General features: G+C 41.8%; 1 protein-coding gene across 5 annotated transcripts; it reads right to left on the reverse strand.

Moving 5' to 3' along the window:
- Positions 1-25,048, reverse strand: LOC149316466 (di-N-acetylchitobiase-like). Of its 5 annotated transcripts, none has more exons than XM_089515562.1 (7): positions 24,896-25,048; positions 20,968-21,106; positions 16,708-16,916; positions 9,567-9,738; positions 8,372-8,469; positions 7,728-7,889; positions 1-334 (listed from the first exon to the last, which is right to left on the reverse strand). In XM_089515562.1, the coding sequence occupies exons 1-7, from the start codon at positions 25,046-25,048 to the stop codon at positions 146-148; spliced, it is 1,122 nt and encodes a 373-aa protein (XP_089371688.1). In that variant the 3' UTR covers positions 1-145. The 5 variants fall into 5 exon arrangements, with proteins under 5 accessions (XP_089371688.1, XP_089371693.1, XP_089371691.1 ...); XM_089515567.1 differs by lacking the exon at positions 24,896-25,048 and adding an exon at positions 24,820-24,871; XM_089515565.1 differs by lacking the exon at positions 24,896-25,048 and adding an exon at positions 23,817-24,363.
- Positions 25,049-25,860: the final 812 nt, after the last annotated feature.

The following is a 25,860-nucleotide window of genomic DNA, read 5'->3' on the forward strand; positions in this document are numbered from 1 at the left end:
TTATTGATTTTGTTCATTTATTTCTTATGTTGCCTAAAGGCTCTTTTGTTGGCAATAATGCATTAAAATTATTTACATATAATTAAAAAAAATACTACACAACTGAAAAGTCCACCCACGGCAAAGTACAAGCATATCAATGAGATCACTCTGGTGTCAAGGCCTCCCACATTGCTTCTGTTTGCTCTTCTGCTACATAGCCTCCTGAGTAGTCAAGACAATCTCCATTCCACATACCAATACCCCTTAAGCCTCGGTCTGTCACATAGGCTGCCTTCAGAGAAATGCTCCTGGGATCATCAAACCACACTTGATGAAAAACACCATTTGGAGCCTACAAAAGAATGAAAGACAGAACGTATCAAAATGGTTCTTTTCAAGCCTTGAGTATTCCTGTATTTAACTAGAATACATTGATTATGATTGCAGGAAGAAGTACATACTGATGGAAAACATACTTGTGTGTCTACATGCTAGTGCCTTTTGAAGCAAGGAAGTTGTACACTGATCAAAGAATATGTTGACATGCTTCCTTAATGCTTTTCAAACCAGATGCACATCTTTGGGTGTTGCTCTGTGTGTGTGTGTGTGTGTGTGTGTGTATTTAAAAATCCAATGAACTCTAAGAGTTGTGTTGGAATGATATACTGGTCAATGAACATTTCTGAGTTTATTCCAATATAGCTACAGATGTCCATAGCTTTTTAAAGCTCTGAAATTTTTGATTGGGTTCATCTCTTTTTAATTGCTGTTTTATTGCTGCTTTGTGTTTGATGCTTTTTCATTTCCTTTTGAAATCCTGTAAACTGCTCTGGAATCCTGTGGTGAAAGTCAATGTTAACTTGCGTTGATAAAAAGGTACTCAGGTCTAATGAAAATTTTCTTCTCCCCTTTAGCTACAGTGTGGGGCTGTGATGACTAGGTCATCCTGTTATTTGGAAACTTCTCCTGACTACAAAGGGTTAATCTAGGGGGAGGTACATGCTAATGAGAGCTGACATCACATGCTAATGAGCAGCTACATCATCGCTGACGTAAGGCTCACCTGGCCAATCAGCAGTGCCAGCGCAGCCTTTTCAAGAAGGTTCGGGGAGAGGACTTTAAAAATCCCTGTCGGACCATGGTTTCCTTTGTTCTCTCCATCTTGGCTTTTGTTTGGGGAAACCAGCTGTGTGCCTGCAGGGAGGCAGGCAAAAGGAATGCAAGTGAAGCAGGCATGAGGGCCAGCTCCTTGCACCTGAGACCTCCACAAGGACTGCAAATCCCACCACTGTGTGAGTAGCTCAGGAAAAGTGTTAGCTAGTGCGTTTAGGCTTTTTGTTATGTTATCCAAATAGCTTCTCTGAATGAACATCTTTGTAACCATGTTGTCTGTACCTGTGAAGCAAGATGGCTTTGCATGAAGGATACCTTTTCTATCTTAATCTATTTCTTCAAAATAAACCTCTTTCTTTAAAAGTATCTGCTGTCTCTCTCTGCTCCCTGTACACGCGTCTTAAGCTCGGTCTAATCGGTGTTCTTTACTGATTGCTGAAACTAGAGGTCCCTAGCAAGTCTCAGTGTGTGCTGGGAGATGTAGTGCATTGAATTCACTGAGTCGTGGCAGCGAGTCTATAGGACCTCCAGGGGTCTCATTCAGCTCAGCAGGGAGTGAGAATGGAGACCTAGGAGATCCGAGAAGAGAAGTTCTTTAAGGGACTCCCTGGGAGTAAGAGCCACGCACAGGGCATTGCTCCCAGGGATCACCACATGGTGGCAGTGGTGGGATTTCGGACTTTTGGGAAACATTGCTTGCTGGGGCAAGAGTGTTTTCGCTTGGGAGCTACAGTCAGCTAGGTGCTTGAAGAAAGTGTTAGTCTTCTCTTTCCTTCTCTCTCTCTGTTTCTCTCACTCTCTTTTCTGTTTCTTCTTTTCCATCTGGTGTGGGGAGGAATGGGAGGGGTGGTTTTGGCCACGGCATCCCTTTAAACCTAACAGCTGGGAGCCTGCGCTTGCAAGGGGGATAGCCTTCCTTTTCAAACAAAGAGCAGGCTTGGATTTTTTTTTCCTTCTGTCTCCTTGGTGGGAGGACAGGACAGAAGGTTTTGGGCTTACTCCTCTGATCTGGGAGTGCCCTGTGTGTGTGTGTTGGCGAAGAAGGGGGGGCAAGTTTCTGCTGCAGCATCCCTTCAAGCAAACAGCCAGAGATCAAGCTTGCAGGAAAACTGTAATCTGATCGCTTGGCTGGAGATTGCAAACTCGCCAGTGTTTTTCTCTCTCTCTCTATCGAGTCAAGAGGAGGAGAGACTCCAGAGTTGCTGGGGCAACACAGAGATCCCTTTGATAAGGGGCAATCAAAGGATCTTGTTTCGGTGGTCTGTGTTTTTTTCCTCTCCTTTCTTTCTGACTAAGAAAGGGGAGGGGGACTTTCAGCCTGCTCTGTCTTTTCTCTAGCTAAGGGAAAGGGAGGTCATTGGGCTCCATTTAGTGGTGGAGTTGGAAAACTGCAGGGAGAGAAGTTAAGTCTTCTGATTTATTTTTTTTCTCTTCTTCTCCCTCTCATCTCTGGCTCACAGTGTGTAGCTTGTTAAGCACACCCATCCATTTCAGCAAGCTATTGTGTTGTTGTTGTTGTTTTTTGTTTTCTTAGTGCTTTCGCGTGTCTGCCTTAAAGTTAGCATTTAGAATAGACTTCTGTACTGTGGCACAGCCACTGCCAGCCATGAACAAGAAAAAGAAGTCTGCCAAGCCGACCCCAGGAGGGGAGGGCAATGCTGCTTCTTCGTCACCTGGCCCAGCATCCCCACCCAGCATGGATATGTGGGCCCAGATGCTGTCCACATTCACAGAGACGCAGCGTCAAATGGCTGAGCAGCAGCGTCAAATGGCTGAGCAGAATCAACAGTTGGCTGAACGTAATGAGGCGCTACAACGCCAGGTGGTCGACCTCCTGGCTGATCAGCGCCAAAATCAACCTGCACCGGTGACAGTGAGACTTGAAGAGCCTCAGAAATTTCCCCTTTACAGGAACGGCGATGATTTTGAATGCTTCCTGGAAAGTTTTCAGCAGGCGTGTAACCGCCACAACGTCTCCGAGGATCCGTATATGAATGAACTTCGCTCACAGATCTCAGGAGTCCTCCGAGAGGTTGAAACCAGTATGTCACAGGAAGAGATGCACGACTTTCAGCTCTTCGTGCGGAGGGCGCGCCAACGCCTTGGCATTACCCCTGAGGCAGCTAGAAGGCGATACAGAGAGACATGCAAAAAACCTAACTCTTCCTGTGTGGAGCTGGCCTACTCTGTGCAGCGCAACAGGGAAATTTGGCTCCAAGTAGCCAATGCAACATCGATAGAAGAGATCTGCTTCCGCTTCGACCTGGAGCAATTCTTAGCACATTTTCCTCCTGATCTAGTCCACTATGTGTTGGACAAGGGCCCCAAAACTTTGCAAGAAGCTGCAGAACTAGCGGATAGCTACCTGGACCTCAGGAAGGATAACCCTGCCTTGCCCAGTGCAGGATACTACAAGAAATCACAGCCAGCTCATCACCTTCCACGCAAAGACAGCTCTCAGTCTCAACATCCAAAGGCTGCTACGCCAAACCTGCCAAACCCACCCCAACCGCCTCGTCAGTCTCAGCCTTCTCAACCGCAGGCATCTCAACAACCCTCGTCGTTTTCACAGGGAAGACCCAAGAGCAAATAGCCTACTAAATGCTTCTCTTGTGGACAATTAGGCCATATTAGAGCTCAGTGCCCACAGAACCCTAGCACGATACGTGTTATGGCTCGGGCCGAAGCTCACGTGGCTGAGTCTGGTACACCAGTGGACCCAGGGATCACCACGGGCAATGCATACTATTTATTACAATTTAACTTTGCTTTCCTCTAATGTACTCAGTATATAATATGCAGTTTCTCAGCCTTTTATCCTCACACCAATCTTGAGATATAAAGAGAAATGAGAGGTAAGAGATAAGCAGAGGCAAAATGACTGGCCCACATGGTGGGTTTCATGGAAAGTTTTGCATTTGGATCTGAAAGAATTCAAACTGTAGCTCTGCAAAGGACTCCACATACTTTTCTCCACATCCTTTATTTGCTTGTCTGTGTATTCATTAATTTAACACCCCACCTTTCCCCCAGTATAGAACCCAAGGTGGCTTACAAGAAATTTAAACAAATTACAGTCAACCATTCATATCCATGGATTCTTCATCCACGGATTCAACCATCCATGGCTTGAAAATATCGCTCTCCCCCTCAAAAAGCATACTGTACTTCACTATGGTATATAATGGGATTTGAGCATCCACAGATTTTGGTATTTACAGGGGGTGGGGGCTGGGCTCAGGGTCCTGGAACCAAAGCCCAACAGATACCAAGGCCTACTGTACAACTAAAACCTATCTGATTAAAAAAAGGGTTGTTTTAAAAAACAACAACAACTAGTAACTATAAATAAAAATAGTGAAACCTTTAGTATGTATGTGTATGTACTGTATGTATGTATGTATGTATGTATTTATATTATATGGTAGTAGGCGGAAAATTCCATTTCATTTTGAATAATATTCTTAAAAAACAAATTCACATTTTTGTAAATCAATTAAAAAAAATTAAGAACACACAAAATCAGCTGAAACACTATGTAAATTTTATTTTGTGAATGTGATTTTAGGGTACTTGACAGATGGCAGTTTGTAGTTGTGCTTAAAATTTAGAATGACAAAGTTGTAATTAAAGATTTTAGGTGATTAGAGAGACAGAGAAATGCAAATATCATTATTTTTTAAAAAAGGAGTTTAAAAAATATCCCAAATTAAGCACATTTGTCCAAACTTGTATTAAACTAATTCTGAAGGAGATTTGCCTCAGTTTAAAATTGAATAATGTTGGGCAAGAGATTTTACAAGACAGTGAAAATGGAGGCATTCTACTTACTGAAAACAGAAAGAGATTAAGGGGCTCCCTCTTCGCTAGATAGGGGCTGTGGAAACTGCATCCCATGGCCCTGATCTGGCTTTTCTGCAACACAAAAAGGAGCCACAAAAGCGGCTCCTTTTGGTGCCCTGGAAAGGCTTTATGGCACTCCTTTGGCGCTGTATCATCTAAACACAGTGCCAGAGGAGGACCATCATGCCACGCACCGTGTGGTGCAGCACGGTGCGTCATGCCACCATGGGGGCGGAGTTGAGGCATACGTCGTATGGATGCCACATCCTGACTCCGCCCCCAGGCTGGCCTTAATGCCTGGTCTGCACAGCCCCCTAGAGGTTGTACAGATCAGTGTTATACGCTGGCCTCGGGGCAGAGTGGGGCATGGTATCCACACAACGCATGCCCTGACACTGCCCTGATTCCGCCTTCATGCCATGCACCTGACTGCATGGTGGGTGGCATCACAGAGCTCCATTGGCGCTGCGTCCAGATGATGTAACACCAAAAGGAGTGCCAGAAGGTGCCACTGCAATGGCAGATGCACCTTTTCCCTGGCATGAAAAGCGCCATTTTCCCATTCCTTTTAGCATCAGAGAAAAGCTGGATCAGGACTGCAGCATGTAGTTGCCGCAGCCCTGATCCGGTGCTGAAAGGGGAGGCAGCAGGCGGCACCAAAGGGGCTGTTTGTTTGGCCCCTAAGACTTGGAAGGCTATGGAGGACCTAGACAAGATACTCAAGTGAAAAGAAATATAATTGAATATTAAACTTGAATATAAAGACTGTCCATGCACTGTATTTTCAATTTCTATGCATGCTTGTAAAAGCTGTACAGTGAAGAAAGTTGACAGGAAGAAAATCAATTCATTTGAAATGTGGAACTGGAGGAGAATTCTGCGGATACCATAGATTGCCAAAACGAATATTACTGTATATACTCATGTATAAGTAGAAATTTTAGTCAAAAAACTAACCCAAAAAACCTGGGTTGATTTATTCATGAGTCAATGTAATAACTGTACCTTAACTCTTATCCAAATAGAAACCAGCACCTTCTCTAAGTAGAGTAGTGAAAGGCAAGAACTTAGTCCATCCTGGGAGAAGGTAAAAGGAGCACTGGTCCCCTCTACTTTCTCCGCTGCAGCTCAGCTTCTGTCTTTTTTGCATGCCTGGGCAGGAGGTGGTGTTCTTTCATGTGTTCCTTTGCTTCATCTTTTACATCATTGGCTATATGTCCATAAGGTTTCCCTTCAACTTATCTATTTGTCATATCAATTTTGGCTCCAAAACCTGCCCTCGACGTATGCATGAGCTCGACTTATACTCAAGTATATATGGTAGATCAAATCAAGGCTGAACTCGCCCTAGAAGCCTGGATGACTAAGCTGTGAACTTTGGATAGATCATGAGAAGAGATTACTCATTAAAGAAGTCATAATGCCTGGCAAAGTGTAAGGAAATAATGCTTGGTAAAGTAGAAGCCAGTAGGAAAAGAGGAAAGCTACAATATTGGTGGATAGACTCAATCAAGGAAGCCATGGCCCTAAGTCTGCAAGATGTGCACAGGGCTAGTAATAACAGGGTGACTTGGAGGTCTCTCAGTCTTATTCATAGGGTCACGATAAGTGGATGACAACTTGATGTCAGTTAATGACTAGGAAGTAAGCAAGTAGGAATGAAAGAATACAGGAAAAGAAAAGATAGATTCCCCCTCTTTACTGTTGTCATATTCATCTTTCCCTGTTGCTGCTGTTCTTTTATTTATTTATAGTCCACCACCATCCCCGCCAATTCAGGACTCAAGGCAGATCACAAATATTAAAACTAACATAACTAAAATTTTACCTTGTACAAAAGTTTAAAATGTAATGAAAGTATCAGTAAAATTAAATCCAACTGAAAACATAGCTATTACAGGGACGTAGCCAAGGGGGGGGGGATCTTGGGGTCCGGACCCCCCCCTTCCATTAGAAAAATGAATGGTGTGTGCTGCTGCGCCGCCGCACCCAAGCCCCATTATAATGGTGGCACTTAGTCTGGACCCCCCCCCTTCCTAAAATCCTGGCTACGTCCCTGGCTATTAGAAACAAAGAAACAATATATCGCACTGTGCAAAGCCCCTAGGCAATCTTCAAAGGCGTACACAAACAAACAAACAAACAAACAAACAAACAAACATCTTCAAATTTTGCTGGGAGCAGTCACCAAGAAGGCCCTCTCCTCTGATCCTACCAGATATACAGTACAAGTAAAGGTGATAGGAAAGAGAAAAGCACCTGCCCAGAAGATCTCAATTCACAGGCAGGCTCACTATTATTTTTGTTTTGTTTTCTCAGTTCTTTTGTATTACACAGATGGAAGACCATGATGAGAATAACTGAATGACATACTGTGCAGTGAGGATTTGGGGAAAGTGAAAGGGGCAAAACAGGGATACTCTTTCTGAATGAATCCTACTATCTGTTTTGCATCCAATGAGATTAATGCAATTATTCTTCTATGATTGATTTATCTTACACTCCATTTTAAGAATGGCAGACTTGGGGAAGATGAGAAACAAGATATCACTTTCTACCTTTTCTGTTTTCTCTTTTCCCCAACAACCTTTATTCACTTAGCCTGTTACCCAAAGTTATGGAGAATGCCAAAGCTTGTATTTGACTTCATAACACTGATTTTGTTAAATTACCACACTATGACATCTAGATTATATTCTAAAGGATCAACATAGCTAATTTCTATTTATGGTACATTTCTGTAAAAGTATAAAATAACTTTTAGGAAGTATTTTAAAATTGCAACTTACCTTGTATTCCAAATATGGGGCTTGGTATTCATCATTCCACAGGATCCCAGAAAGAGAAGAATTTTCCCAAGACATTATTATCCTATAGGGGATTTGACGTCCTGCAGCATCACTACAAGGAGCCCCCCGAAAAGGGACTTTTGCAATGGAACAGATGTGATCCTGTGGAAATACAGATATAACAGAATACTAAGAAGGGGTGGCTGTAAAAGCCCCACACTCCAAAACAAAGACCTATCATCTAAATCTATACTATGCAAATTTGTTGAAATCGTTTGGTTATATTAATATATAGGAATTTGTACAAGTTTTATATTTTAATAACTTTTTAATATAATAGGATAATCTGAAACCATGACCTTGAAATGTTTACTCCAGGAGATATGTCTGTTTATAGTTGTCATCCCATGTCTACATTATGGACCAGTTTTGTTTTGTTTTGTTGTTATTGTTTTGAACATATACCCAGTTTATTTTTTGGATATTCTCTAGATTGGTGTTGTAATTGTACATTGCTTATGCCACGTGTATATGAGCATATGCTATTCTGATGCTTGGTCACTGTTTTTCTTTTTCTTTCGGTGCTGGCTGTGCGCCGTAATAATAAATATTCATATTCAAAACAAAGCCTTTCTTTCCCTTACCTTGGATAAGCTTAGACAGGTATAATCATAGCCATACCACGGAACACCCATTACAATCTTCTGTGGATCAATGCCCATGCTAATGTATTGTTCATATCCTAATTTAATATAAAATTAGAAAGTTAAAAATGCTTGGTTTTTTTTAATACCCAGCTGCAAAATCTGTAATCGAAAGCAATTAAAGGCCACTAAGAATGCATCTACACTGTAGAAATAATGCAGTTTGACATCTCTAGCTACCATGGCTCCATCTTACAGAATACTGGGATATGTAGTTTTGTGAGTCACCAGCACTCTTTGGCAGAGAAAGCTAAAGACTCTGTAAAACTACAATTCCCAATATTCCATACGAGCTACAGTACTTTAGATGATGTCAAATTACATTATTTCTACACTGCAGATGCACCCTAAGACTCATTCACATTACAACTAGGTTTACAAGTCTCTTTCATATCCATCTGCCTCTCTAAGATTTTTGCTCTTTAGCTTTTCTTGTGATTTATTTATTAATGTAGTCATGAAAAAACATCTTAAATGAGAATACGTGAGACTGGAAGAAGAATAAGTAAGTAAGCAGTTACGATTTTTTACTACTTCAGCTAATGATCTAGCAGACACAAGGAACAAGTTAAGGTGTCAGAGCTGTTTTAATTTTAATTTTCTTTCATTTCAGTGGAAATTTTATTTTGTTTTTTATTTTACCAACAAATAAAAATGAAAGGAAAGATGAAATGCTTAGATAACTTGAGATATAGCAGCTTGCTGTTCTGTCTGCATCACTGCAGATATGTTATTGTTTTAAAAAGCTAACACCCCTATCTCATTCATTTCTATTCAGAAATATGAATCACTATGTTTAGCAGGATTTATTTCCTGAAAAAAGGGCCAAGGATCACAACCTATATATTTTTAAAACTCATAAATACACCAAACAATACAATTTTATGTGATAGGATAGACACACTCCAGGAATTTTTGTCTGCCGTTCTGGGAGCTTTTTTGGCTGAAAAGCAAGATAACTACACTTAATTTTTTGTTTGTGTCTGGAACAGTAAAACTCCGATATGAAAAAAAATATATTGCATATATTTCAGTCTCTTTTTTCACGTATTTCTCCCCTTACCCTGAACAAAGAAGGGGAGCAGGTGTCGCTTTCTCCCCACAACTTCAGCATTTTTGATATTTTGGTTCTTACCAGCTATAGTTTGATTATATGGAGCATTGGCTCTTGCTATACAGTCTGACCACACTTGACTCTGTTCATCATAAGACATTACAAACACAAAATCACAGGACTCAGCAATTCCAGTGTAATTGTAGCATCTTTTGTCTATGCAGTCTGGACACCAAGCCACATCGAAGGTTACCTGTGGAAGAAATGAAGGGAAAATCTCTTTTTGGTCACTCTTGACACAAGTTTGCACAGAAGCCCATAGTACTAGGTGGGGTTGGAGGTCACTCCAAGGTGCCGGTTTGCTTGACCCTTTTGTCTCTCTTCCCAGTTTCCCTACTGACTGGGCAGAATACTTCTCTGACTTTCTGTAAGGCCCAGTCAGACTCCCTATCTGCTCATCATTCAAGACCCCTCCCTCAAGGACTCTCCCTCAACTTGAACCTTTCCCTGAACCTAAACTCAAAGTCCCTCACTCCTGCTTTTATATCTTCTCCTACCCCTGCAGTCCTCTCTCACAGTCTACTTGAACTGGCTGTCAGGAAACCAAGTCTGCCCAGTGACTCTATACCTTAACAACTGAAAAGTTTTGTTTTGACACAAATGTTTGTGAATTGCAACCAATACGTGTACTGAGTTGACCCAAGTTATCGATTAATTATGTTAATGTGCTATTATTGTTAACTTCTTTGTTAACATTAAAAATTGCTTTTAAAATAAGTTTGAGGATAATGCTTCTCAAATATTTAATATTATTTTATAGAAATGATGAACTGTATGTTTTACACAAAGTCCTTTGTTTTCAATTTGTGGAAAAATATTTTAAAAGTTAATTTGAATAGCATTCCAAAGGAATGCCCTTAAAATGTTCTTGTACAGGTTTGGCAGTTAACAGGCATCTACATCTATAAATATTGAGCCTCAAAATTTGTGCTCACAAAAGTAAATATTGTCAAATGGAATTTAGGAATGGTGACTCTTGGAGTCACCTTACAGAATGCTCTCTTTGGGGATATATTTGTCTTCCCTTCTTATTTTCCATCAAGCAGGTCCTAAAGACATTTTTCAACCAGCTTGGTTTAGCAATTGATGATAGAGTGGGACTTGTGAGATCCAGGCTCAAGTCTCCACCAAGCCAAGAAACTCACTGGTTGACCATGAAACTCATCCTGATCTACTTCAAAGGATTGTTTTGAGGTTAAAGACATGGAGTGGGGGGAGCCATGTCTATTGACTTGAGCTCACTGTAGGAAAAATAGGAGATACTATAAATGCTACTAATGAATATTTTTTTTTATTTCAGTCTGCCTTTGGTTAAGATGTAGAATAAAGGAACATTGGGTCTTACCTGTGAGATGTTCGTTTTCAGCGATGTAGGTGGAAATATCCTATAACGTGGGTTGATTCCATCTCTTGCTCCAAAATAGGCAGGAAAAACAGACTTGAAGGAGTCGCCACCAGAGGGAGCAACCCCCACCATCCCTCAGTCAATATTAAAGCCGAGGATAGAAAACATCTCAGAGAGCATTTAATGCAAATCTAAGTATAATCAATAGAAACTATCATAAAGTCAAACTAAAACTAACTAACTAACTAACAACCACCCTTGCACAGCCAAGGGAAACAGCCTCCTCAGTTCTGGGTGGGGAGGATATTTCCACCTACATCGCTGAAAACGAACATCTCACAGGTAAGACCCAATGTTCCTTTTTCCAGCAATGGAGGTGGAAACATCCTATAATGTGGGACTTACCAAAGCTCCCCAAACCAATGGGTGGGTGAACTGAGGCATATCACCTATGTGAGAACCACCAGATGTGTCTTCCAAATGAAGCCTCTTTTGATTCTAGGCAACTCAACAGTGGTGGCATGTAAAAATGGAAGATGAAGGCCATGTCATGTCCTACATTTATCTTAGATGGATGTGATTGTTGGTAGTGCAGAAGAAGTAGCTGCACTGTAAATGGAGTGATCAACAACTGATTACAACAGAGATATCTCAATCTTCTTGTAGCATGTTAAAATGCATCCAAGACAAGCCACAATTTTATCAACACCTTGTTTTGATTGTGACAAAAAGATGTTGAAATCATTTCTTGAATCAAGTTATGAGAAATTTTGATTTTGTCATCAGTGACCTGGATTGGGTCAGTCATTTGGTGTACATGAACCCTTAATGTAAACTTGTCAATTTGAATCAGAATTGAGCTGTTATTAGTTGTGGTTGAAAACAAACAATATTGGTTTTAATTGAAGCCAATTTATATTGTTGAGTAGAGAATGTTGGTCGTATTTTTTATTTATTCATTTTGCTTATTGCAAGTAACAAAATGATTAGCATAGCCCTAAGCTGGCATCCACCATTATCTGGAACTCCATCAGGGGCCAAATCAGACAATCCTTCTCGATTGGCAGCAATAACCACCGTTCAAAGGGATTTGAACTTTTTTGGTATATGTCCGAACAAGTGGGACAAGTGATTTATCCGTGAAATCTATTTTTGAAATAGCTAAAGGAACCACTCTAGGCTCATTGTGTTCATGACAAACTATTAATTGAAGCAGATCAGGCACTGTAGGTGCACCAGTAACACTAGGTCAGATAACTGAGAACAACCTACCTGCTTGAAGGTGTTCTTCATGGATCTTACCCTTTGGTCAGGAAGACTCTGGTCAGCAACGCGTCTACAATCACTCCAAAGTGTTGTAGCTTCTGAAATGGAACTAGGTTGTCATTTTCATGAGTTAGCAGAAAACCATTTCTGGATAGGAAGGAAAGCACAACTCGACATCTGGTACATCTTATGAAAGAGAAACAGATCTGATCAGGACATTGTGAAGTTATGGGTATACATGAAGATCTCACTGTTTCAGTGTGTCCCTATCAGTGTAGTGAGTGTCAATGAATAAAACAACAGTCTGAATGGTAGAGCCTTGTATGGAAAAAGCTTTCCCTGGTAAGCAGTGTGTAGATAATTGTGATGAGGTAGGTGGATTGGGATGCAAAAACAACTACAACTAAGAACAGGGACACACAAAATCATGGAGCTGAAGTGCCTCCAGGGTTTTCTGGAGAATCTCCAGTCTGAACCTGTTTTGTTGTTGTTGTTGTTTTAAATAAACCAATTGACCCATTTTAGCTCTAGCACCACACTCTAAATTTTGTTTTTGTTTGTTTTAAATGTAGAATTAAAGAAGATTGGAACAAGCCTCTTTGTTTTTATAGTTTTTTAATTGTCCCAATATTAATCAGATGTCTTGTGGCTTTTAGTATCAGCCAATGAATTTTTGCTTTCCTGTATCTTGAGGAAGCAATGAAATAGTGATGAGAATGGTATGTGTATATGTGAGCAAATTTTTAGAGTTCAGAGGACCCATAGGTCTGCTGAATTTGTTATGAAAGAAAGACTGCAGTCTTCCTCCCATCCTTTAGCATCAATCAGCCAGGACTGAGGCTATTTGTGTCATTGTTTGACAAGATAGGTATTGTCATTTATATTGTTGTTGTAGGTTTAGGTGAAGCAGCGCCTGGGACTGATGGTGAGGTTGGTAACTAAGCTCAGACCACTGTCTGCCAAACCTATTGTCTCTTATAAAACAAGTATCATAACTGTATCTATGGGGGAAAAAGGAGGATTGTCCCTGGTGAAGGGACCTCATTTTTTATTTCTTTGTGAAAAAGCAAATGATTTCCCCTTACCATTACTTTTTCATCATCATCATCATCATCATCATCATCATCATCATCATCATCATCATCATCATCCTTTATTTATAAAGCACTGTAAATTTATACAGCACTGTACATACAGTCTTTTTATTAGACGGTATTGTATTGTATTGTATCCAGTGATTGTTGAGTTTATCACCAATCAAATTATCAAATTTTGTTTAGAACAGGCATCCACATGCCAGCAGTTTTGTTTATGTTTACCTGATTATGAGGGATCTCATAAAATCTTTAGCCCACATAAGGTCGGCCCTTGAGAAAATGATATAGTTGAAGCAGCCCTAATTGCCAAGAAGGATGCTGTTTATGACTGTTTATCTGTCATTTTATCAGTGTATGTATATATACATGTATAATGTATATGTATGTGTGTGAAAGAGAGAGGGAATGTGTGTCTCATCAAGTTTGGGTATAAAAGGGAGAAACCCTTATAGTGAGTCATCCATTGGTTAGAATTGAAGTTTTGCCATTACCTGTCAAAGTAAATGATAAAGCTGATTAACAGACACAGAATTTAGGTGTAATGTGGCAGGTTTATCCCACTCTTACCTGACACCTTTGTGAAGACAGCTCTGAAGAGTGTCTCTAGGATTGAAGGACCTGGTCTAAGAAAAGTCACCTTTGCCTTGTGGCAAATCAAGACCGTTTCTTGTAGACTAATTGGAGTGGAGGGGTGGCCTCGAAAATGTTATTTAAAAATCTTAACCATTGTGTAGTAACACTGCAAAATGCTCAGTCAGAAGATGGGGTCCCTGCATCAGAGCAATCTTGATCTCTAAAGGTGCTCCATTATCATATTTAGACAGTGCAGGAAAGTCAGGGCCCTGTTTTCATTCTTCATTTGAGGAATGTATTATAGAAAGGAACCCCTCCCCCTTTTTTTTAAAATAAAAGATGCTAAGGTCTTTTTGTTGTCCTTAGTCTCAGCCAAGAGACTTTATTATAAACAATTTGTCACCAGTAAGCGGTGGAAATGTCAGATTTTGTTTGTAATGGACATCTGTGTGTCAATTTCTTTGATCAAATCTGTTGTTGTACTGAAACTAAACCAGTTGTGGTCTTGGATTGTAGCAAATCACATTTAGGCGAGTGTCTCCTGAAATAGCCACTATCTTAAACCATTTCTTAATGTTCTGGCAGAACTTTATTTTGACCTCAAGTGTTTTTTGTTTGTTTGTTTTGAACAAGCGCTGTAGGCCACACATAGCTCTAGAAAAAATGAAAACAGGAGAAACAACTTTCATTGAGCATAAACTATGGCAATCACAAGTGAGATCTGCTGATTCCCATAACAAATTGAGATGAGCTGTAACTATACACTCACACAGAGCTATTGGATTTGGTCAACAAATTCAGGTGAGCTGTAACTATAAACACACACAGAGCTACTGGATTTGGTCTCACAATAACAATCTATGGAGGCCTTATGACCTTCATAAAATCTGTATGAAAATGGAGTATTTGGTGTTGAAGGCCCAGGTTTGGAGGGGGGAGGAACATCTTTCCCTTGAGGAAGATCAGGATCCTCCAGCTTTAATTGTACCGAGATGCCATTAAACTCCAATATATTAATTATTGTATAAGACAATTAATATTTATTGTATAATACCATAAAAACAAATACAGTAATAATAAAAGATCATCAGACCCCAAAAATCTAAGAGATTTCAGGAGCTTTCAGGAGCCAGTGAAAGGCCCTCATTTTTATTTGTTTTTTAAAAAATTATAATTATATATATATTTCAGATCAGATTCCTCTTCTGAGGAATGAACTCCATTTAATATTTTGTTTTGTCTTAAGAGGGGCAGACTGGAATGGAAGCATTAGGCCTTTGTTCTTTTGACTTGACTTGGGGTCCTTAATCAAAATGGCTGCCGCACCTTAAGTTGCAGCTTTGCCTCTTATTTTAAAAAGGGAAGCACGATAAATAAATTCTTTAGACCAATTCACCCAAGGAGTGACTGAAACATCCAACTAGGGGATGATGCACCTGAAAAATCCTTTTGTTAACCCTCTCTGATCCCTTCAGCCTGAGTGGATCATGGAGGAAGAATAGGAGGAGAAAGAGGAGGAGGTGGCAGTTGGTTTTGGAGGGAAGCTCTCCTTTTGCACTTCTCTGCTAACTGAGGTCTCCTTTAAACTGGCAATGCAAGCCAGAAACTCTTTTAAAACTGGCAATGCAAGCCAGAAATAAACTCTCCAGTCATACTTGTGAGGCAACTGAAATCTCTTGAAAACTGGCAATGTAAGCCAGAAAACAAATTCTCTAATCACACTATTGAGGTAAAAGAAATCTCCTTGAAAACTGGCAATGCAAGGCAGGAACAAATTTCTGGGGTAAATCTTAACTCACAAACCTAGGATTAGAAGTAGGATCATCACTCACCTCTTGAAGTCTGCTTCCACTCTCTTTCTCTCACTGCCCAAACCTCTTGCCAGGTTTGATGTCTGCAGTGGGCGCAATCTGGCCAAGGACAGGTGGTTCTCTCCTCTGGCCACGCCAAGGCCTCTCTGGTTGTCAATCTCACCGCCCAAACCCCTTCTGGGGATGGTGACTGCGGTGTGGCGCCTTTTGGTTAAGGACAGGGAATATTCCCTCCTCCACCGCGCCAATTCCTTTCGGGATGTCCATCTCACTGCACAGACCCCTTCCCGGGGCTGGAGATTGAAGCGGGGCATATCTGGTCCAGGACAAAGGGAACTCCCTCCTCCGGCCGCACCTGGGCTTCAGCCAGACATGGTTGGGCTGTCTTCTTTTTTAATGCTGGAGCTGGGCCTAGTTGCCTCACAATACAGCAGCTTATGAACTGTCTCTCCCTGCCTGGCTTTGTTCCAGCCATTAGATAGTCAAAGGAATAGAGCAAGACTAAAGAAAACATAGCTGTTTTTGCAGGTAGTTGTCAAGGCAGGAGAGAACAGAACATGAATATAAGCAGAATAGAAGAAATATCAGAAGAAATATTAAAGTCTTTAAGACAAAGTCAGAGGAGGAGGAGAAAAGGAAAACACAGCCTACTCGGAGCGAGGCAGGAAAAAGACTGAGGGATGGAGGGGGTTGCTCCCTCTGGTGGCATCGACTCCTTCAAGTCTGTTTTTCCTGCCTATTTCGGAGCAAGAGATGGAATCAACCCACGTTATAGGATGTTTCCACCTCCATCGCTGGAAAATGAAGGATTTCAACTTTTAGAGTTTTTAGAAGTTTAGTTTAGTTAGAAGTTTGGTATTATTTTGTTTTGATCCTCTTAATTCAAATTTAATAAAACTATGCTATTAGGATACTTGAATGCTATTTCATGTGTATCCTGTCAATAATTTCTGCTTCTGAGACACTTTGAGGACTTTATACTTTTTAAGAGCAGCTTCTAAATCTCTTACATAAATAAAGAACAACTGGCTAATATGAAGCAGTATTTGTGAAAGAATAGGCATTTTTACCTGTGAACCTGGAATCGCTTGGTGAAAAGCTTCTGTTGTTTCTTTAACCAAAGCTGTTAATGCATCGTATTCAGGTGAAGATTTAGCAACTTCTTGCTCAATGTCTATATTGATTCCATCCATATACTGCCTTTTGGCCAGTTCCACCTGCTGATTTATCCAAGCTGCTCTGAAGGCAGGATCAACAATTTTCGTCACAGCTACATCTCCTAAAGAATGAACGATTAGTTGACAGTTGCATTATTACAACAAGACGGACAAAATGTTAAGACCAGCTATATAGTATATTAACATGACCACATATTGAAAAATACATTACTAAAACTGTGGTTGGGATTTATCAATCGGGAAATGCTTATCTATAAGAAAAAACTGGAAATGAACAGTCTAATCTCATATAGAAGGGCATTCCACATGGAAGCTAATGTACAAATACAGCAGAGTTAAATGAAATAACCACCAGTTCAGTGAGGCCATCACCAGTTCAATGAGACCTCCATCCTGACAGGAAGAAGGCTAACAAGCAAGAAGACCCAACATAATTATACTTGCTCATATAGTTACTGTACTGAGATGCTTATAAGCCATGCTGACAGAATCTCATCATGAAGGAGCAGACCATATGCCACCAGTAAAGGTCTAGGTCTTGAAGATGGAGACTGCACAGTAAAAGGGCCACCTTCCAGCAAAAGCTTTTTGTATACACATTGAGGCAAAAAGCCTACAGCAGCAAGTCAGGACTTATATGAAGACGGAGTTCTACCAAAGTAGATCATGAGGAATATCTATCTATATCTATCTATATATCTGAATCACTGATATCATTAGGCAGAAAGTCACAGACAAGAGTAAGAAGTGAGGGCCCAAAGAAGATGATCATAGAAAAAGAAGTGAAAGAAAGATAGCTAAAGGCAGAAGTGCTTTGAGATGTTGCTTAAGAACTTAATATAAATTTTGTCATAGGACACGTTGCTGAACTTTTGTGAACACATTGATTAGGATTCATATACTGTTCTGTGGAACTCCTGATGACACCACTAGATTGGTTTGCTGATATCCTTACATTGTTTGGATGAACTCTGTATGGCAGGGTAGCATAAGGATGGGCTTGCAGCTCTGTATAGTGGCTTTGTTGGAAATAGTATAAAAGAAAGCTCTAGAAAAGGGTAATTTGTAAGGAAGATGTAACTGTGAGGTTCTAGTTATATCTCTGCTGTCACCAGATGGGAAGACTTCCATTAATCTTACCCACTACCACCAAATGTTAGGGCTATCCCCTATCCCCACCTCTGCCACCAAAGTAAGGCCCCCCTCCTGTCCCACCATCATGGCCACCAACTGTGGGGATCTCCTAGATGGTAGTGGTGATGATGATGATAATGATAATAATAATACATTTTATTTCTTTCCCACTTTTCCTCAAGGCTCAAGGCGGGGCATAGCTTAAAATTCCCTGATGGTTCCTGCGTGAGATATTATTCATCTACTATCCCCCCGGACACCGCTCCTCTTTATTAGCTGCTGCCACCACAAACACCATATCTGAACACTTTCTAATACAGCGCGCCCACGCCATACGCGGGCGCGCCTTACGCGGCCTTGAGCATACGCGCTCAAGCCGCGGGGCGCGCGCGTCCCATTCAATTGAATGGGCGTGCGCGCCCGTTGCGCCCCACGCGCGCCCGTGCTGCCGCGCCGCCACGCACGAGCCCCATTGTTTCCAATGGGGCTCGAGCATAGGCAGAATTCGCCTTACGTGGAGGGATCCGGAACGGATCCCCCGCGTAAGGCGAGGACGGACTGTATATTGCTTTCCCAGAGGCCAAAAGCACATAATACAAAAATACTTTATTAACAGAATTTGAACATAACATAAATTAATGCTTTAATAAGTTTAAAACACATCTCCCTCTCCCTCATCTCCTAGCTCTGACCCCCTCTAACTCTCTTAATCACTCAAACTCTGATATACTCATTCTACCTAACTAACTAACCTTGACAGACTACTCTCTTCATACTCACTATTATACACCAGCCTTAATCAAATTCTCTTGGACATTCCACCAATCACGACTTACTCCCAACATTTGATTCTCTCACCCTCTCCCAACAGAGCCTTATCTTATTACAGATAATAAATGAAACACATTTTTTCCAGAACAATGCATAACACCACAGTATCTATCAACTTGCTCCTGTGTTATTGATTTAGGACAAGGTGACATTTAAGTTTTCAAAAACATGTCCTTGTCACCTGAAGGTCTGCCTGTAGCTTTAGTGAAAACTTTGCCTGAGGTGGCTGCAAAAGGCACAGATCTTTCATCTTCCAGTTGGAGATCAGTTTTCTCAAGGGGGTTCACCGTATGCACTGTATTGGCCTCACTGGTCTGCCCTCAACTTACTCTATTATGGTTGAGGATGTTGAACTAGGACAGGGGTAGGCAACCTGCGGCCCGCGGGCCGGATGCGGCCCGGCGAGGCCTTGGGACCGGCCCCAGCCCGGTCCTGCTGCCGATTGCCGCCGGGGCCTTTGGGGGGCAATTGTCTATAGAAGCCTCAGAAACATGCATTTATATTAACATTTTTTAAAAAATCAGCAAATTTTTTCACATGTCCTCCATTTTTTTAAAAAAAGTGTCTTCCATTTGAAAATTTTGTCCTACATTTGTCCTGGTTTATTTATATATTTAATTTTTTAAAAAAATTATTTAATTATTTGTTTTTTGGCTTCGGCCCCCCAGTTGTCTGAAGGACAGCAACCCGGCCCCTGGCTCAAAAAGATTGCCTACCCCTGAACTAGGATGTGGAAAAATGGGTTCAAGCCCTGACTGAAATATGAAATTTATTGGGTGACCTTGGGCTGGCGACTCTCCTTCAGTCTCCCTCACATGGTTATTGAGAGAATAAATTTGGGAGTGGTGCACCATGTATACCACCTTGAGATCACTGGAGGAAAAGTGGGGCATAAATGTAACAGTGAAAGAAAATAAATTATGAACTCCTGAGTGATTTTTCTTGTAGTGTGTTTTATAAGTTAACCTTACCTTTCCTTGGATTTTTCTCTGGATTACACAGTCTGGTGAACCCATCATCTGACATGTCAATTAAACCTTATGACCATCTCACATGTTACATTAATACCAGAGATTGGACTGGCTCCTTTTTAAAAACATGCTTAGTGCTGCCACTTTATTTTTGAAGAGAAAAGTGTTCAATGGGTCTGCAACCTTGCTGTTTTATTTGCCTCTTAATGTAATTTTTGCTGTAAACAGTAAACCTTGGGGGACAGTCACAGTAGACTTTCAGCTGAAAAGCTGGAGAAAGGTGCCAGATTGGAGCTCCTCGATGGTTGCCTTTCCTTCAAAACTTTTTTTAAAAGTGTGCTAAACATAACACGTGTCAAGTTATAGCAACCCCATAAATTTAATAGGTTTTCTTAGGCAAATAATACTCAGACCTGTTTTTGCCAGTGACACCCTTTGAAATATAGCCTATAAGACCTGGTATTCATTGGTGTTTTCCCATCCAAGAACTAACCAGGGCTGACCCTGGTTAGCTTTCAAGATCAGACAGGATCTGGGTACCTTTAGGGTATTTAGACCCCTCCAACATAACATAACACAACACATAATTACCTCCAAATGGAAAGACCAAAGCTACTGAGAATCCAGACTACTCCAAATGCATACCTTTACAGTGTTTTGCATAAGAAATAAATTGTTCCAGACCTTGCAGTAAACATCCATCCTCATCTATGTCTTCTCACTATCTACACATCAGGAGGTGGTAAGTATGAGACTAGTACAGGCCATGTACTGTGCATGACCAGCATATTATAAAACATTTCCTCATGCAATTGCTTAACAGAGCTTAGAAACCTTTGGAATTTTCTTTTATACATATAAATGATTGCAGATACTATGTGCTACAGCTCCTTCCTAGTGCCTTTGGAATAGATTACTCTAAAGCTAGAAGATTTTTTTAAAAAAATCCCCCATGAAGGCTATCTAATCGGTCTATCACTCTTTTTGTATTAGAAGCAACGTAACACAATGGAGCCTTTCCTGAGACTGGTGGTACAAGCTGGTCACAATGCTTTCTTTCACACATACAGTATTTACAGGAAAACCTTGGCAATAATGACAGTATGCTCAAATGACTACAGTTTTAGGCATACTTAACAGAAATAGGTTGAATTAAACTATGTTGTACTTAATTCTGAGGAGACATATTTAGAATTTTACCCTGGTTAGAACAAACCTTTTAAAACCACTCTGGCTCCTCTTGAATGGGCATAGCACATAAGTTCAGGGTCATACTTTCCAAATGTTGCCACTGTTGTAATATGTGTCCAGTTGTAGAACCTCCAGTTTGATCCACCAATATCAAACACAAAGACCTGTAGAGCCACAGTAAAAAAAAAAGAGTCTCTGTCTCTCTTGCAAACATATAATGTGCTAAATCTTTCTCAATGTCATTTAATTTGTTTTCTTATTTAATATAGCTTTTTATCACTTTTTAGTGTAAAATGGGAGATCACAATACATTAATAAACTATTAGGACAAAAGCAATTTCACTAAAAGAAAAGAAAAATCCAGCAAAACAGCCATTAAGTTGCACATGAAAAAAAAACCAACCAAAATTTAAACAGATTTTTTTTTTTACCAGTGTTTAAAAACTATCAAAGGAGAAGGAAGGCAGATAGATGTGGAAAAGACAATGCATGCATCTCCAAGTGAATGATTGTTTCCAGTTTATAAAGTAAATTACCCAAGGAACAGTGGATCTAAACAGCATGGATTTTCTGTGTGAATCAAATGCAGTTTCCCAACAGGTAACAAGTTCAATATTTTTGCCCAACAGCAGTGGTACTTGGTGGTCCACATGACAGTGGGCTGGTGAATCTATTCCAGGTTTTAATTTGACCTTCAAGGGAGTTACAGAAGGTGCTAAACCCTCTTCCTAAACTAGTACCTTTAAAGATTAAACCCCAGAGCAGATTCACTAGTCTACTGATTTGGAATGATAGAATCATAGAGTTGGAAGAGACCACAAGGGCCTTCCAGTCCAACCCCCTGCCATGCAGGAAATCCAAATCAAAGCATCCCCAGCAGATGGCAATCTAGCCTCTGCTAGAAGACTTCCAAGGAAGGAGACTCCACTACACTCTGAGGGAGTGTGTTCCACGGCCGAACAGCCCTTACTGTCAGGAAGTTCCTCCTAATGTTGAGGTGGAATCTCTTTTCCTGTAGCTTGCATCCATTGTTCCGGGTCCTGTTCTCTGGAGCAGCAGAAAACAAGCTTGCTCCCTCCTCAATATGACATCCTTTCAAATATTTAAACAGGGCTATCATATCACCTCTTAACCTTCTCTTCTCCAGGCTAAACATCCCCAGCTCCCTGAGTCGTTCCTCATAGGGCAAGGTTTCAGGACCTTTCACCATTTTAGTCACCCTTCTCTGGACACACTCCAGTTTCTCAATGTCCTTTTTGAATTGTGGTGCCCAGAACTGGACACAATATTCCAGGTGGGGCCTGACCAGAGCAGAATACAGTGGCACTATTACTTCTCTTGATCTAGACACTATACTTTTATTGATGCAGCCTAAAATTGCATTGGCCTTGTTAGCTGCCGCATTACACTGTTGACTCATGTTCAACTTGTGGTCTATTGGACTCCCTGATCCCTTTCACACGTAGTTTCATTCAGCCAGGTGTCCCCCATCCTATATCTGTGCATTTTATTTTTCCGCCCTAAGTGCAGTACCTTACATTTCTCCCTGTTGAAGCCACACCACTAGTGCCAATTTCTTCCAGTTCTTCTCTGTTCTGGCTTCCTTTGTTTCTTACTTAGCCCAGGATATATCCCCATTTAAATACATAACTCCAGATGAAGGTTTTTCTTTGCACTTGCCCTGCACAAGATCCAATGGGCCTTTGATATTTGCTGGGGTTTGGTTCCAGGACCCCCCATGGATATCAAAAACCATGGATGCTCAGGTCCCATTAAATACAGTGGCATAATAAAATGGTGTCCCCTATCTAAAATGACAAAATCAAGGATTGCTTTTTGGAAAATATATATATATATATATATATATATATATATATATTCATTCAAACCATGGATGGTGAAATCTGTGGGCACAGAGGGCTGGCTGTACAGAAGTCTTTGGAAGCCAGACTTTGACACAATGGGATCTCTATTGTCTGTAACTCTTCTATATTGTCTATCCCCTCCTATCCTGGCACCAACCAAATTAGGATTAACTCGCCGTTTTCCCACTAGATAAGAGAAAAGCAAAGAAAAAAAATGCATGATGTAGTTCCACTGGTAGCATTAAGAGTTCAATGTCTGGAAGCACCCAGTTTCTTAATGAATGTTTTGCAGCCTGGACTACTGTGTCAATTGCTTTTCCAAAAACCCTGAGTTAGTTTACACAGAAGATCTCCTCAGATGACAAGCTACCTGCCTTCCTGCATTTCTCCACTGCCTTTAATAACTGCATGGAAAGCAGAAATTCAACCAGGGAGACTTTACTTGGCATGAGCATGCAGTGATGCAGATAAAACCTTTCAGATGATGCCTTTTGAGCACCTCTCTGAAAGGCATAGGAGCCCTTATCAGGCTGTTGACAGCAAATGGGTGATACTACAGGAGAAAGTCTTGAAAAAGATCCTTCCTCCAATTGGTAGGGGAAAACCTGTTTGGAGGGTCAGTGGCCCCCATTCCCCTGTAATCTAAGTTGTGGCACACTCCTTCCCACCTTTTCTTTCATCCAGAAATGAGAGAGATTTTCACTTGAAGTGCTAGGCTGATATCCATAGAAGTTCATACTCAAATAAACCTTCCATCGGACTTAAGGTCCTGCTATAGACCTGAGAAAAAGACGCAGATTCAAGTCACCACCAATATAAGTTGTAGAAGTGTGTTGTGTGTATGTGTGTGTATACCTTCAAGTCACTTTAGAGTTTTCAACAGTAAGCTCCAACTGAAATGAACTGGCAAAACTCCTTTTCTGTGAATAATAAAGGCTGCCAGCAATCTATTCTATGCTAATTTACTTAGGAAGCTACCCTGAACACATGAAGGGGACCGTCTACTTACATACTGTGCTTGTAAGAGGCTTCTTAAGTTAAGGGTCATGATTTCCATCTTTCTTTCCATCCCACTCCTACAACTGTGTAAACATGTTTTATATTGGAGTATTTACTATCTCTCTATACTGCTTCCAAAGAAAGCTCATGCAAAAATAACAACCAGGTAGCCAGTGTGGTGTAGTGGTTGCAGCATTGGAATATGACTCTGGAGACCAGGGTTCGAATCCTGATTGGGCCATGAAGCCCATTGGGTGACCTTGGGCAAGTCACACTCTCTCAGCCTCAGAAGATGGCAATGGCAAACCCCCTCTGAACAAGAAAACCCCATGATAGGTTCACCAATTATAGGTTCACCACTGTGGGGTTCCTTGTCCTCCTTGACAGAAGGACCTCTAGTCACCCCGTCCTCCATTTTAGGGTTCCCTGTCCTCCTTGACAGAAGGACCTCTAGTCACCCCGTCCTCCATTTTAGGGTTCCCTGTCCTCCTTGACAGAAGGACCTCTAGTCACCCCGGTCCTCCATTTTGGGGTTCCCTGTCTTCCTTGACAGAAGGACCTCTAGTCACCCCGGTCCTCCATTTTGGGGTTCCCTGTGCTCCTTGACAGAAGGACCTCTAGTCACCCCGGTCCTCCATTTTAGGGTTCCCTGTGCTCCTTGACAGAAGGACCTCTAGTCACCCCGGTCCTCCATTTTAGGGTTCCCTGTCCTCCTTGACAGAAGAACCTCTAGTCACCCCGGTCCTCCATTTTGGGGTTCCCTGTCCTCCTTGACAGAAGGACCTCTAGTCACCCCGGTCCTCCATTTTGGGGTTCCCTGTCCTCCTTGACAGAAGGACCTCTAGTCACCCCGGTCCTCCATTTTGGGGTTCCCTGTCCTCCTTGACAGAAGGACCTCTAGTCACCCCGGTCCTCCATTTTAGGGTTCCCTGTCCTCCTTGACAGAAGGACCTCTAGTCACCCTGGTCCTCCATTTTGGGGTCCCTTGTCTTCCTTGAGAGTTAGAAGTATACCTGGCCCTCCATTTTGAGGTGCCTTAACCCTGCCTAGACTCCCTCCCTGGCCCTTTTCCCCCATGAGCATGCGCACCTCGAAGTCCCTGGCGCCGGAGATGGGCTGGCAGAGCGCGGGGTCGCGGCACGGGCACGCGCAGGAGCCCAAGCGCGCGAGGAGGAGGTGCGCGGCCACGAGGAGGAAGAGGGAGAAGAGGGGCGCGCCCCCGCCAGCCAGGCGCCCTTCCATGCTCAGCTGCTTCTGGGGCTCTGCTTGGCTGCCAGGCTCTTTAAGGTTAAAGGAAGAGGCGGAGGAGGAGGAGGAGGAAGGACCCTGGCACCACCCAGGGAGGGAGGGGCAGGGTGGCCAGATGCCTCCTCACTGCCAAGGAGGACAAGGCACCACAGAGTGGAGGACCACAGTGAGCAGATGGGGTCCTGACCACCAAGGAGGACAAGGCACTGCGGAATGGAGGAGGACCAGAGTGAGCAGATGACCTCACCACAAAATAGAGGACCAGGCACCACAGAAAGAATCAGGGTGAGGAGATGTCCTCACTACAAAGGAGGATAAGGCACCACAAAATGGAGGACCAGAGTGAGCAGACCTCCTCACTACAAAGGAGGACAAAGCTGGAAAAATGGAGGACCAGGGTGGCCAAATAGGTCCTGACCACCAAAGAAGACAAGGCACCACAAAATGGAGGACCAGGGTTCATCCTCACCATCAAGGGGGATAAGACACTGTAAAATGGAGGACCACTGTGACCAGATGGGTCCTGATCACCAAGGAGGACAAGGCACCACAGAATGGAGGACCTTCAAAAACAAATAACCAACAAACATGGCCAAATAAAAGCTAAACACACTCCTAAAAATATCAATTCATGCTTCTTAGCCATGCTCCAGATGGAGGGCATGTTGGAATTCCTCCTGGACAGAAGGCTAAAATGGAGGATATGTTTGGGAAAAGGAGGACCTCTGGCCACCCTGGGTCAGGAGGAATTTCAAAATGTCCTCTATTTTGAGCATGACTGAGAATCATGACTACTCTATGAATGT

This window comes from Sceloporus occidentalis, unplaced genomic scaffold, assembly GCF_023333645.1.
Source record: "Sceloporus occidentalis isolate IW3139 unplaced genomic scaffold, rSceOcc1.0.p SCAF_3, whole genome shotgun sequence".
NCBI classification, from domain to species: domain Eukaryota; kingdom Metazoa; phylum Chordata; class Lepidosauria; order Squamata; family Phrynosomatidae; genus Sceloporus; species Sceloporus occidentalis.